The sequence below is a fragment of the Centroberyx affinis genome, unplaced genomic scaffold, assembly GCF_046629955.1.
Source record: "Centroberyx affinis isolate AG114_WGS23_722 - 3 ecotype Tasmania unplaced genomic scaffold, CSIRO-AGI_Caff_v1 ptg000130l_1, whole genome shotgun sequence".
Classification (NCBI taxonomy): domain Eukaryota; kingdom Metazoa; phylum Chordata; class Actinopteri; order Beryciformes; family Berycidae; genus Centroberyx; species Centroberyx affinis.
In genome coordinates this window covers 100,001-115,000 of record NW_027278830.1, presented here as the reverse complement: position 1 = coordinate 115,000, position 15,000 = coordinate 100,001, and the positions used below count along the sequence as shown (strand labels likewise).

Sequence of the window (15,000 nt, the reverse complement as noted above, 5' to 3'; positions counted from 1 at the left end):
TTTTTTTCCCCCAACCCAGTCATTTTTGGAGTTTACGGAAATAGTGCTAATGTCTGAAAATGATAATAATATTTTATTGGTGTTCAAATCCTCCTTTAATGATTTTAATGATCAGACCTCTGAAAATCTGCGGGTTACCTTGATGAGGTAGGAGAGGACAGCCTCGTTGCTGACTTTTCTCCATCCCAGCTTCTTGATGTTGAAGGCTGCTATCCTCATGTTGACTGTGAAGAGAGAATTCACAGAGTTTCAGGGGAAGAAAAATGGGGGACAAAGGCAGAAAAAAAGGGGACAAAGGTAAGAAGCAGGGCCCCCGCTGATGAGTGAACAGTAACGAAACAGCACCAGGAGGCGGAGAATGCAGCTGATTGTTTTATCTTGTGTCTTAAAGGGATTTGCAGGATAAAACATCCGATGACAAACACACAGCCGGCTGTCCTCTGCGCCTCCATGACCTGTTCTTCATTATTCATCACTCTCTCTGCTTTACCAGCCAGGTTCAGCCCGAGATAACAGTGACGAGCTAATGGCGTTGTTTAATAATGGATCACTGCTAAAGTCTCCCCAAAGAAAAGTAAAGCGCTTTGGAAAATACGTCATATTCAAAACAGATAGTAAAATAAAACTGTAGTCATGAACTCTCTTCTTAAACATCACTGTGCACAATCGCTTCTAGAGAAATTCACCAGGAAAAATTTGCTTTTAATATTAGTAATTTATTGTGCTTAATGAGTTGGATACAAGCGAGATATTAAAATTAATTTGCAGAGAAAATGAAGTTACAAGAACACTTTATAATGCCACATTTCTTCTTTTTTGTCTGATAGTCTGTTTTTGTTTGTTTTTGTGTGTTTATGGTATATTATTGTAAACAAAGACAACAACACAGTTAATTAATACCTTATTTATACCCTAAGTTAATAGTTAATAAAAGGTAATAGAGGAATCGTGTAGAAAATGTTCCATCAGATATTTTGAAAAGACTGTATCAGCTGTACAGTCAACCTAAATATTGTAGAGGAAATGCTATACATGATGTGAAAGTAAAAGTAAACCTCCAGTGAATTTAACGGGGAATTTCCACATCACTTCATCTGAAAAAATTAAATGTAGAAGACTGTTGTGGTGCTTTGTCCTATGGATTCAGTTCAATATTAATACATTATTACTGAGCTGCTGTGCTGAGATACACTATAATGTTTTCAGTCAAGCACAGAGAGCGATTGGAATAATGCTAAAACATATAATCAATTCAATAATCAATATCCTGAGATAAACAGCTGCTAAAAAGCTTCCAGCAGGGATCATTTCTTCAGGTAAAACCTTCCAGTAAGCCACTATGCAGTACATCAGACAAAAGATATGTTACGTAATTAACCAAACTTTCAGTGCTGCAGAATAGTTTTTAGTCCAGAAAGTAGAGAATTATTAATAAGAAAAAATAGAAAATAAGAATAACTCACAGATAAATTAAATCAAATAGTTGAATAGTGAGCAGAAGTCAGCAGCATGTCAGCAGACTGTGAGAAAACAGAACAACTTCCTAACCTCAAACAGACAGGAAGTCTGAAAAAGACCTGACACAAACAAACACACACACACACACACACACACACACACACACACACACACACACACACACACACACACACACACACACACACACACACACACACACACGCTAGGCTGCCATTACAGTATCAGACCCCTTCCATTGAAATTAAGCTCCTTCCTGTTTGATTGTTTGGACTTTATGGTCAACTGATCTCTTACAAGCAATCATTGCTATTTATGCTATTTTTATTATTTATTTGATGTTTTTCGGCTTTACATTGTTCTATGTTGTGTATCTGTAACCACTATGTCTGTCAATGATGCTGCTTTTCCTGGTCAGGTCCCTCTGGTGAAAGAGATCTTGTATCTCAGTGAGGCTTTCCGTGTTAAATAAGGGTTAAATAAATTGATACATAATTGGGAAACAATGTGAGTCTGTGATAAAAGTTTCTCTCTCTTTGCTCTCATCATATTAAAATCCAGCTGCCACTCTCCATTAGTATGACAAACCTTTTTCTCCACTTTTCTCTGCCTTGTTAAAAGTCTTGTAAAGTAGTCTTGTAAAATAAAGAGGACCAAGACACTGGATACTTTTAGATAAAACTTCCTTCATTGAGTCTATATTATACATCAGTCATCATCATACTATCAGTCTTAATTCTATTCATAAAGTGTTGCTGATGCATGTTTGCAGAGCCAAAACAAAAAAGAAACTTTTTATTACCTTATTTCCAGATGAATGATGAGGCGTTTCTGAAAGGGTTTGATGGATGTTTGATGGAGTCATGAAGCTTACTCAGCACATAACGATCACTCAGAGCCTGACAGTTACTGTATCTCACAGGGAATTTGCATATTTCTCCACAGGAACATCTGCACTCTTATCCGTTACTGAGATATAGTATGGTCTCTCTCTCTGAAACACACACACACACACACACACACACACCAGTCTCCCTCTAACAGGACTCACAAAAACCCTCGGTGTATGAATTGTATGAAGACTCTGCATCTGGCATTAGTACTGCAGCAGCCACTTCAGACAGCTCTTTCTAAATGTTATATATAGGAGAATAGAGCAGTAATACGGCAACACAAAATAAGTGACAACTGGTTGACAAACCACTTGTGCCTTCTGACTGTTAAAAATAACAAAAATTTACCAAACACTTGCTTTGGCAGAAGAGCAGAAGTAATCTTGCAGCATCAATGCAACTTAAAGTGAAACTTTTACAATGTTTACATCAGCAAATGTACAATTTAGCCTTAGTATCTTGTATTATAATTGGAATATTCTGAATGAGTGCAAAAGCATGAATGCAAAAAAGGAAACAAGACAACTTTGTTACATTGTAGTTATTTAATTACATCCATTATGAAAAACATAGTATATCCATGTTTTCTAACATTTAAACTGGAAAAAAAACAAAAACTCACAAAAACAGTCGAGCATTTGACAACCAATTTCCATTTATGGTTACCTTGGCAACATGTTGATTTATTAACTTCTGGCTGCCACAGCAGTAAATTGGTTCATTAGTTAAGGCAGGTTCTCAATTTACAAACACCTGTTCATTTGCTATTCGTTGACAACCGACCTCTTCCACAATTTGCATTTGTCAGCCAACTTTCTTCTCAATAGTTTTCTAATAAAGTCATGTCATCATTGATAATTTAGCATTAGTAGCTGGAGCTGGAGAACCGGACAGTCGAGCAGTCCAGTCCCCATTTGCTCAGGTTCTGTGAAAACACCTGGATTTGTTTTGAGCCTGGGTCTGTACAGGGTGACACTGGTTTCCCACCCAGTGGATTCCATATAAAAAACCAGACACCTTCGGTTTGATGAGGAAGCTTTTCACTTTTCACTACTATCCCATCTGGGCCTGCTGACCAAAAAGCCCCGTGTAGCCGTTTGTGTTACCCAGTAATTGCCAGTTTGGCTTTTGCCTGGTAAATATAAGCTTGGAAGCTTGGGGCATATGATCAAAACCAGCCGACAGATGAGACAGGTGATGCAGAGCAGTGGAAGTGCTGCAGAGGATGATGGGACAGTCCGGAGTGACAGAGTCTGGTTCTCCACTGGTGGAGGTGGAATGTTTCAGGAGCCGAGCATCATGGGATTCAAGGGTTTGGGGCTGGGTTGGGTGTAGACCTGTGCACTAAGAGTCATGTTTGGATCAGCGTTAACGTGCATGTGCAAAGTCTGAACTGGGAAGAAAGTAACACGAGAAATAGTGGAGTGCATCTATGCTCTTAAAAAAAGAAATCAAGATAATTATCAGTCATCGGTGCATTTCCATGCAAACATATCAAAAGGAGAGAGGAACCCAAACAGTCCACTGTGTGTGTTCCTTTCCTCTTCTGATACATTCAAGCAATCATTCTAAGTTTAAAGTCTGAGTTTAAGCCCAAACAAACTGTTTACAAAGTGGAAAAATCAGTGTGGATCAGTTGGTTTCTTCCGAGTTCTGACTTCCCACAAGTTTAACGCTTAGTTTATATTTGAGGATTAGGGTCATCCATTATAAGAGTCAGGGGTCACTGCTGTGTGTGTGTGTATGTGTGTGTGTGTGTGTGTCACTGCTCGGTCTGCTGTGTGTCTGTGATGGAGGTGACGGCTCCCTGGCCCTTGCTGACATCGCTGATACACGCCCACTGGCCATCCATCGACTCCTTCCACAGGGTTACCTGCAGAATACACACACACACACCAAAATATTAACTTTTCAGGAACTAAGAAAAGCAGCCATGTTTTCAGATTGACTACCATTCATATTTGAGTTTCTCCAATGGGTTTTGAAAAGTTTTCAGAAAACCACAGGCTGTAGATTTTCTCAACCCATAGAGGAGCATGTAATCCTTCAACTGAAAAAAACAAGAAAATCACACAGACTGTCCAGAGAGACAAGCTAATATGCCTGTTTGTATGTGTATTTAGTATATTTCCAGTAACAGACCAACTGCAAAGCCTGTCTGTTAGTATGTAGAAGTGTATTTACTCTACCTTGTTGTCGCCTCCAGAAACTGCCAGTATATTTCCAGTGATCGACCAGCTGACGTGCCAAACCACATCGTTGAACTTATGGAGCAGTTTGGCCGTCCAGGTGTTTCCTGCAGGGTCGTCGCACGTCCAGATGAACACACGCCCGTCCTGGAGGAGATGGGAGAAAACGAGAGCTATTTTTGAATGATTTTCTTTTTTTTTTTTTTTAGATTTCCTTATTGTAAAGCGATTTGAGCAACAGTTGCTGTGTGAATATTAATGATAATGGGGCAGCCTAGAGGTTTAGGAAGGTTGTCAGTTTGAATCCCCAGACCAGCTGGGAAAATGTGGTTGGGGACAGGCAGATGACTAACACTCTACCCCCCCACAATGACCACAATAATGTTGCCCCTGATCAAGGCACTTAACCTTAAAGTTACATATCCACTCGTTACCATCACTGTTAAAGTGGATCTGTGTGTTAAAGTGAGGCAGGAAAAGGTGCTGCTGGAAAAAAGCAAACATTATTACTCAACTTTCCTTGGATAAATTAAGGCATAAAATAATCTTCTATTAGAGACAGAATGGACACAGAAAACGTTTTGAGTTTTAACATCACTCCTTCTTGCACATTTTCAGCCTGTGACCTGATAAACAGACTCAATGTCTCACCTGAGTCCTCTGTCCTGGGACTCAGGCTCATTTACACATAATTACCGTTGTCCTGTAAGGATCCACCAGCAACAAGTCTGTGACCCATTTTAGTGCCAGTCAGGCTACAGGTAATGCAACCCCTTCATAATGAGTGGTGTCTCATTAGCTGTGTGGGCTTGGTGAATGAGGCTTTGGCATCCCACCAGGTGAATGTACCAGGTTACTGGTGAAACTGACTCACATGCTCTCTGGCTCCACCTGGGGGAGTCCATCAACAAATACACACTGTCCCAAACAGCTGCCAGAGTATTCTCAATGAGACTTTTAATTTCATTGCTTACATATAAACTGCTTATAAGGGAGTGCAACATGAGGTGAGACAGCGTTTAGCTACCTTGGCCCTAAACTGTGGAAATCCCTCCCAGAGCCACTGATACACTCAGCACTTCTAAGAAGCATCTGAAACCACATCTTTAACATCACTGTATTTAGGTGCTGGTTAATTGGTTTAAACGTATTTAGTGCTTTTCTTTTACTTCTGTGTATTTAAATTTTATCCTTCATTGTCCTTTTCATTATTGTTTTTATTTCTTTGTTTTTATCCCTTTTTATTATTATTCTGTAAAGCAATTTGTAAACAGTCTGTTGAAAAGGTGCTATACAAATAAAGGTTATTATTATGAGCAGCTGGTCAATAAACAGTCTGTTGATAAGCTATAAACTGGAGTTTGCTTAAATAAAGACAAATGTTATGATAATTTAAGTGACAATTTCCACTAATGAACCACTAAAATATTTTGGGTACTGCTATGATATTTGACACCCGTCATACCCAGATGATATCAGGGTTTTGGCGCATTTGTCTGTCTTGCTAAAGTGATTTGGACTACATGTGTGTGTATATTGGAAGTGTTTAATATAAGTGCCACATGGAACATCCCTTTAAATCCTAAATATAATCCTAAATATCCTAATAAAGTCTCACCTGGGAGCAGCTGGCGATGGTGCTGGTGGGAAGACCGATAGAAGGAGCCCAGCCAACGTCTCTCACCCAGTCGCTGTGCGCCTCCAGCTTCTGGTCCTCCTTCCATTGGCCGTCTTCCTCTCTGGAGGCGGGAAGTGACAGTGAGTGACAGTTAGACCAAAGAGCCATCAGTCTCTTAAGTATTTACTTATCCAAAAATACAGCTTCCCTGCCTGTTAAACTCTGGGTCTTTAGCAGTCCACCTAGTGTTTTTTTGTAGGGTCAAATATGACATATAATGGATTTTGTCTGTTTCCTCACATGATTCAAATGACTTCCAAAAGTGCCTCTCCCTTGCCTACAGTTTCTGAATGTTATAAAGTTAACATCCTTAGGTTTGTTCCTCAAAACTCTATATAGTCTTATACACTCACCACACTAGTGATGCTGCCACCTGAGCTTCTCTAAAATAAAAGCTGGGAAAACCCTGAAAATACACTCTTTTTTCAAAACAACTCTACAATACATAATCACACAAACTGTACATCAGTCAAACTGTACATCAGTCAAAATTACATTTGTCTCGCAGCTGATTGGGCATCCTGCCAAAGTCCTTATTTCTCTGCCCCATCTTCCCTGTCTCTCTCCACTGAACACTACCTAGAAAAGCATTAAAATGCCATAGAGAATCAACTAGAAAGTACTTACTTCCAGAGTTTGACCAGGTTGTCGCAGCCTCCGGAGACGAAGCGCTTGACGTAGTTTGGTTTCTGTCCAGACGGCTGGTCGATCAGACTGCCTGGAACTACAGCAGGAGCCCAACTCACCGCATTACAGCCGATCTACAGCAGAATTACAGCAGTAATAAGTGAATTAACGGCGGAAGAGAGCGGGAAACAATAGCAGCAGCCCAGCGCACTGTGTTACAGCCAATCCACATTAGACTCTCAAAGGAAAGGAATAAAATAAGATCATACAGTAGAGGAGAGTGTAGATAAATAGCGTAATAATACAGTAAAGATGATAAGAGTTATAGAGGAAAGAAAAATAGATAAATAGCGTAATATAGAGTATCAAAAAATAATAGACTGCATTTCATTTGAGATGAGGGAAATGAAATATAAAAGATTATACATCATCAGTCAATTGTAGCTCTGTGTGTATGTGTGTGTGTGTGTGTGTGTGTGTCAAACTCACAGTGTGTGCGTTGCTGATCTTCTTGACGTCCCACTGCTGGTCCCCAGTGAAAGTGAGCAGGGAAATGGCTCCGTCTGAGCTGCCGCAGGCCAGAATCAGACCGAAATCATAGGGACCCCAGCAGACTGAGTTCACTGTGGATGGACACAGAGAGAGGAGGACAGTGTGAAACCAAAGTCAGCGGGACTCCAACACACCGAGGTCACTGTTGACACCAAAAATGGGTCATGAAACTGATGCCAGAAGCAAAATATTGAATTATTTTGCTGACAGAACCAAAAAAGACAGACACAAGAGATCAAAAAACCGATGTTTCTACATTTTAATCTTAAGTGTAGTTCCTAAGTTTGCTGCTCCTATTGTCCTATGCTTGTTTTTATTGCTTTGTTTTAATTTACTGTTTTTATGTATTGCACTATGGCCCTGGGGGCACTATATTTCGTTCCTGCATTTTGCATAACCTGTAAGGAGAGGAATGACAATAAACTAAACTTGAACTTGAACTTAGCTAAGCATCTCAGTGATTTTTATAAGACATCATTTCACAGTTTTATATTTATTTTGTTATTTCTTCTCACTGCAGATTTTAACTTTTAACAAGTTATACCGATTGAAGTTATGGAGCTTCCCAGTGTGTTTTTGGTTAAAATAAACACAATGGCTGTTCTATGACACTGCTTGATAGTTTTTCTTGTTTGCAGAGGTATCGTAGTAGCATTGAATTTTTAGATATTAAACTTAGTATTGGTATTTAAGTCAAAATTCTGGTATCCTGACAACACTAAAGCACACTGAGTTCACTGTTGATAGAGGCTGTTGAAAGACACAGACAGAGGAGTACAGTACTGGAAAAAAGAGAAAAAAAACGTCTACGAGTTCATTTCACAGCGAGGTACCGACCTGACGACTCGTGTCCGGTGTATTCGTACATCTTGTCCCAGGCTCCGTTCTCCTCCTTCCAGATGATGACTTTACGGTCGTAGGAACAGGAGGCCAGGATGTTGCCGTACATCGGGTGAGCCCACGCTACCTGCCACACCGGGCCCTCGTGGCTGGGGAGGGAGACAGACACACACACACCTTTAGTACAGAGTATATGGTGGAAACTGTACAGGAATTGCAATCTAAAAAAAACCCAAAAAACTACCTGCCTCAGTCACAATGCATCCTCAGGACTAGACACATACACACACACTTTATTAGTACTAGGGCCAGGTTTCTGAAGCCTAGATCAACGGCCAGACATGTCATATTTTGTACATTCAGTCTATAACAAGAGCAAAAAACGAACCTTTTATCCACCAGCTACAGTGGATAATGGACTCTAAAATACACCAGCAACTTATCCACTCTTTCGCATTTTTACAAGTCAAATATGTTTTTTTCAAATACCTGGTAACCTACCAAAATAGCTTGTATAGTGCAGTTACAGTATATAAACTTACCAGCTACAGTCATAATTTACCACTCTTGAGCTGGTGACTGGGGTTAATTTCCAATCTTTTTTTTGGCATCTTTTGCCTTTAGACAGATCAAAGTGAAGACAGACTGGAAATATTGGGGTGGAGACAGGGGGGTGACAGGTCCTAGGCCGGATTCGAACCCTGGACGTCGCATTTACATGGTACGCGCTTTAGCCCACTGATCCACCAGAATGCCCCATACGCACCCTTTTTAAGCAACACCCTGCTTTACATTCATACACTTCACTTCCATACATTCGCACCTGGGAGCTGCCCAGTACAACCGCAGTCCTCTACCGTTGGCGACTGAGGAGGGGGTTAAGTACTGGGGGGGTTTTCTCCACCCACATTTTCCCACATCCACCTAGTTTAAGGATTCCCTTCTCTAACCTCTAGGCTCCCGCCGCCCCCAGGCAGGCTGTGGGACCATCGTGTCTTACCCTCTGAGGTCTGCTACCAGTATCTGCCCTCCGTTTCGGACATCGAAGATCTTCACGGTGCGGTCAGAGGAACAGGTGGCCAGCCGGGTCCCATAGTAGTCCATCTGGGCATCGTGCTGAAACACAGAGAACCAGACAACAAGGCATGAAGTGAGGAGTACGAGCGCTTCCCTCTGAAATTATCATTCTATGGATAAATGTTTCCAGGGCACTGTGGCTTTGACTCTTGCACTCCTTACTATTAGTTGCATGTAATGTTAGGGGTTTAGTAACTGAAGCTTATTGTACTGCTGTTCATTCTAAGTTGCTCTGGAAAATACCACCCAAATTCCTTAAATGTAAAATATGAGAGCGTGTGTTTCTGCTAAGAATGGGAATTTTAACTAACTGTGTTGAAATGGGTAAAATGTTTGACCTTCCTACACACACAGACACACACATGATTTCCCCTGTCTCTTGGGGAGCCTTTGGTGGTAATGTTGTCAGTGGGATGGATTTTGTGCTTGGATCAGATAGTGAAAGACTGAGATCATACAACAGAACTCTATGGGTCACTGGAATCTATTCTCAGAGACAAGACACTACTTCAGGTGGTGATAAAACACTTGTGAAACGTTTAAACTGAAGAGGATAACATGCAGGGTAAACCCTATAGGTGTCTGTGTCTGTGTTCATTATAGGGGGCATCATGGAGGGTGGGGCAACAAGAGCTTTCAAACTTACAACAAATAGTATTTTAAAAGTGTGTCACCCCTCATTCACATTAGGGCAGCGTTGACGCATTGGGATGTATTGGTATCAGCCACAAAGTCAGCAATCTAACTACTAATGACTGTAGCTGAAAGTAACGACATGCTAGTAGTTATATTACAGGCTTTTAATTCATCCACAGAATGCACTGCCAACTTATATTACACAGATAATACTTGTAATTAAACAATGTCCGCTTTATAGCTGGCTGTGTTTCTGTGGCCAACTAATGGTTGACAGCTGCAAAATTCACAATCAATGCTATCTGTCTCGTTAGCAAACGTTAGCTTCAGTTACTAAATGAAACAGGAAGATTTGACAACTTACAATCATATCCTCGTGCGAGGTGTCCACCGTGTTGATAACGGAAACCTGCAAGACAGACCAAAACACAATAGTATAATTATGAGAATAACGTAAATATAAAACCATATCCTTTCCCCTATTAGCTACCGTTACAATTAGCCAGTATGCTAACGAGCTAGCTAGCAGGCTACCTGACCAACGTCAGCAACAACTGACAACTGCAAACATTAATCAACAACAACCAACGTTAGCAAGCGGGTTCACCTACAACATATTAGAAATGTTGTGTGACTCACCATGATTGTGGCTGATTAAGAAACCTCCCAGAAAAAAAAGTGTTCTTGTCTTGTTTCAAATGAATAGAACTCATCCACCGACTTATTCCGACGTGGCAACAAGTACAGAAGCCGCTTCCGAAACGGTCCGCACGAAACTTCCTACCGGCGGAAACGACGAACACGATGCAAAGGTTCCACGTAGCGGACTATCACGCTTTATGGTATAAATCAATATAAAACAGTTTTAGACAACAGGTTAGAATGTGATATTAGAAAGAAAAAACAAACAAACAAAATAGCAAACATCAAGACATAGCTACACACAAAGAATTAGCAGGCTGTAATAGCAAAGAGAATAAAGTAAAGCCTCACAACCTCCTATAAACAGGGGGTATTATTATTGACTGTCACCTTTGACATTTTTACAAAATAAAACAGTAAATTTTAACCTGGCATTTACTAGCACTAATTGGCTACACTAATAGCGGCTGGAAGCGATATATCCACACGGTGGCGGCATAAACACCGAAAGACTTTCCATTATATCTATTTTTATCTTCCCCAGCAAGTGTCAAGTTCCCCACTAGTTAGCTATCCTCCTCTGTTGCTATCCAGCCTGGCCTCGCCATGTTGTCCGGTTAAATCTCTTGCAACAGTCTTTATTTTCCTCCCATAATAACGTCCAGGTCGACCGTGACAGCCGTAAAACTACCAAGATGTCGAACGTATCTTACCACATCTCCAACCTGCTGGAGAAGATGACATCCAGTGACAAAGATTTTAGGTAAGACAGTGATCAACTTGTGCGCCTGACAGTGAGATGACACTTTCTGGCTGTCTGTCATGACACAATGACTGTCATAATGTATTTATATTTATATGACTTTACTGCATCACACAAGGCAGAGTTTTAGTTTGAGAGGATCTGATTTAACACAGACTTGGGTAATAATCACATACTGAAAGGAAAGTTTAATTAATTGTATTTCTCTGTGAGTGTGTGTGTGTGTGTGTGTGTGAGTGTGTGAGTGCGTGTATGTGTGTGTTAGAGTGACATGACAACATAATAAAAACAGACATTTTAATGACTGATAATTAAGTGGTACTCTCTCTCTCTCTCTCTCTCTCTCTCTCTCTCTCTCTCTCTCTCTGCCCTGTCTCTCTCTCTCTGCCCTGTCTCTCTCTCTCTGCCCCGTCTCTCTCTCTCTCTCTCTCTCTCTCTCTGCCCCGTCTCTCTCTCTGACCCGTCTCTATGTCTCTCTCTCTCTCTCTCTCTCTCTGCCCCGTCTCTCTCTCTCTGCCCCGTCTCTCTGTGTCTCTCTCTCTCTCTCTGCCCCGTCTCTCTCTCTCTCTCTCTCTGCCCCGTCTCTCTGTCTCTCTCTCTCTCTGCCCCGTCTCTCTCTCTCTGCCCCGTCTCTCTCTCTCTGCCCCGTCTCTCTGTCTCTCTCTCTCTCTGCCCCATCTCTCTCTCTCTGCCCTGTCTCTCTCTCTCTCTCTCTGCCCCATCTCTCTGTCTCTCTCTCTCTCTGCCCCGTCTCTCTCTCTCTGCCCTGTCTCTCTCTCTCTGCCCCGTCTCTCTCTCTCTCTCTCTGCCCCGTCTCTCTCTCTCTGCCCTGTCTCTCTCTCTCTCTCTCTGCCCCGTCTCTCTCTCTCTGCCCCGTCTCTCTCTCTCTGCCCCGTCTCTCTCTCTCTGCCCCGTCTCTTTCTCTCTCTCTCTGCCCCGTCTCTCTCTCTGCCCCGTCTCTCTGTCTCTCTCTCTCTGCCCCGTCTCTCTCTCGGCCCCGTCTCTCTCTCTCTCTCTCTCTGCCCCGTCTCTCTCTCTCTCTCTCTCTCTCTCTCTCTCTCTCTCTCTGCCCGTCTCTCTCTCTCTGCCCCGTCTCTTTCTCTCTCTCTGCCCCGTCTCTCTCTCTCTCTCTCTCTCTCTGCCCCGTCTCTCTCTCTCTCTCTCTCTCTCTCTGTGCATGTGTGTGTGTGTGTGTGTGTCCAGGTTCATGGCCACCAACGACCTGATGCTGGAGCTGCAGAAGGACAGCATTAAACTGGACGAGGACAGTGAGAGGAAGGTGGTGACCATGCTGCTGAGGCTGCTGGAGGACAAGAACGGGGAGGTGCAGAACCTGGCTGTGAAATGGTACACACACACACACACACACACACACACACACACACACACACACACACACATTCAACAGAACAATTCAGATATATTTTTAAATAATATGAAGACATTGTCAGAGATAGCATGAAAAAGTCCCTTACTTATTTCCATCTCTGTTGTGTGGAGTTTGCATGTTGTCCTCATGTTTCCTCCACCTAATGTGTACTGGGACAGACTGCAGCCCGCCACGACCCTGACAAGCAGTGGTGGAAAGTAACTAAGTACATTTACTCAAGTACTGTACTTGAGTACAATTTTGGGGTACTTTACTTAAGTATTTCCATTTTCTGCTACTTTATACTTACACTAATATACTACTCCACTACAATTCAGAGGCAAATATTGTACTTTTTACTCCACTACCTTTATTTGATAACTTAAGTTACTTGTTACTTTGCATATTCAGATTAATAATACAAAATATAATCAACAAATAAATTATGATGTATTATTATAGATTAAGATAAAACTTTATTGATCCCCAGGGGGAAATTTACAAACTACCCAGCAGTAAATAAAGTCATTAAAATCAGCTTAACCTTTACCAGCTGCAACATTAAAGTGATGAACACATTAATGCATCAATAATTATAATCCAATAATATAATATACATTATTCTGAAATGGGCCATTCTGCATAATGAGTACTTTTACTTTTGATACTTTAAGTATATTTTGATGCTGATACTTTTGTACTTTTACTTAAGTAAAAATATGAATGCAGGACTTTTACTTGTAAGAGAGTATTTCTATACTGTGGTATTGTTACTTTTACTTAAGTACAAGATCTGAGTACTTCTTCCACCGCTGTTGACAAGGATTAAACAGGTAGAGAAAAGGAATGAAATGTTCTCTGGGTGTGTTTGTTTTGTAGCCTGGCCCCTCTGGTGAGCAAGGTGAAGGAGTACCAGGTGGAGACGATGGTGGACACTCTGTGCTCCAACATGATGTCCGACAAGGAGCAGCTGAGAGACATTTCCAGCATGGGACTGAAGACCGTCATCGCTGAGCTGCCGCCCTCTTCCTCGGGTGAGAGCGGGCGTGACCTCGCATGTCACTGGTGTCATGTGAAAAACCTTCTATCTCTAATCTTGGTGATTCTCATATTTTAACTTCAGTTGAAAGATTATATGCTCCTCTGTGGGTTGAGAAATTTCTACGACCATTTGGGATTATCAAACCTTTTAAATCCCATTGGATAAACTCAAAAATGCATGTTGACATTTTGGATATATAAGGTTTTAAGGTTTTCACCCAACAGAGAAGGTGTGCTGCTACTTTTGAGGTCAAAACTCATAAATGCGACTTGTGCATTCAAGTGCTTTGGTTGGAAGTAATAATCTAGGATTTTGGTGGTTGTTGTTTATTATTTTTGAAATCAAGCGACACAGAGCTACTTTGTGCTGCTGCCACACAACGAAGAGGAGAAACTGCATATCAGATATTAATGTTTTAATTCATTAATTAGCCAAAAGTTGTATATTTGTAGGACAGTGTGTGGCAACTAAAAGTAAAATATGATGTGGCAACTAAAAGTTACAAAGTGAAAACAGAAACATACAACAGGACTAATTATTTACACAGAATGCCAAACAAAAATGTAAAAATAAAATATAACTTTTTTTCCATTATTTGTTGACACAGCTTCCACGCTCTCTGCATTTTTTCCCTCAAAGCACGCCCCTAAATGTCACATCTCAATGACTTGGGTGTCATAAGAAACTTTGTTAGGTCATTCATGTGCACTGAAGTCGTAATTACAAAATTTCTGACTGCACTTGTCGGCACCTCTGTGTTGTGCTGTGAGGGAAAGGAAAAATGTCTGTATGAAGCCATCGCCAAAGATGGAAAAACAGCATCTAGACAAAAATTGTGGTGTGTCTATATTATTGTGCTTGTAGTGCATTTTTGTTTTGTTTTGTTTTTGTACATGCACCCTATATTCCTTGTCTGGGTTGCCAGGTTTGACCCTGACAGCCAGTGTGTGTAAGAAGATTACCTCCCAGCTGATTGGTGCGATGGGGAAACAGGAAGACGTGTCAGTGCAGCTGGAGGCCCTGGACATCCTGTCGGACATGTTGGGAAGGTAATGATGTCACCATACATGTCTCATATAGCTATGTTGACAGACAGCTTGATCTCACTGCGATTACCAGGAAATCTTATGCAAAATAGTGCATTCTGTTTTTTAAGCAACCATTGAAACCAGACATGTTGGTCACAATGTTTCTGTTACGATCTTAAAAATTGCAA

General features: G+C 41.3%; 3 protein-coding genes across 3 annotated transcripts in view; 1 reads left to right on the top strand and 2 right to left on the bottom strand.

The window, feature by feature from the left end:
• LOC139653138 (deoxyribonuclease-1-like) overlaps positions 1 to 1,543 on the bottom strand; it is a 7,114-nt gene extending 5,571 nt beyond the window's left edge. The window contains exons 1-2 of the mRNA XM_071530101.1: positions 1,464 to 1,543; positions 139 to 224 (exon numbers count right to left, since the gene is read on the bottom strand). Of these exons, the coding sequence (XP_071386202.1) occupies positions 139 to 219 (81 nt within the window). The 5' untranslated portion in view covers positions 220 to 224; positions 1,464 to 1,543. The remainder of the gene's footprint in view (positions 1 to 138; positions 225 to 1,463) is intronic.
• A 1,365-nt stretch (positions 1,544 to 2,908) lies between these two features.
• Positions 2,909 to 10,725, bottom strand: sec13 (SEC13 homolog, nuclear pore and COPII coat complex component). The gene is made up of 9 exons (XM_071530113.1): positions 10,608 to 10,725; positions 10,333 to 10,377; positions 9,256 to 9,371; positions 8,253 to 8,404; positions 7,353 to 7,486; positions 6,864 to 6,997; positions 6,177 to 6,297; positions 4,559 to 4,705; positions 2,909 to 4,242 (listed from the first exon to the last, which is right to left on the bottom strand). The coding sequence occupies exons 1-9, from the start codon at positions 10,608 to 10,610 to the stop codon at positions 4,132 to 4,134; spliced, it is 963 nt and encodes a 320-aa protein (XP_071386214.1). The 5' UTR covers positions 10,611 to 10,725; the 3' UTR covers positions 2,909 to 4,131.
• A 580-nt stretch (positions 10,726 to 11,305) lies between these two features.
• Positions 11,306 to 15,000, top strand: part of LOC139653154 (cullin-associated NEDD8-dissociated protein 1-like) — a 22,495-nt gene continuing 18,800 nt past the window's right edge. Inside the window, 4 exon segments of the mRNA XM_071530124.1 lie at positions 11,306 to 11,373; positions 12,577 to 12,720; positions 13,622 to 13,776; positions 14,710 to 14,833. Of these exon segments, the coding sequence (XP_071386225.1) occupies positions 11,306 to 11,373; positions 12,577 to 12,720; positions 13,622 to 13,776; positions 14,710 to 14,833 (491 nt within the window).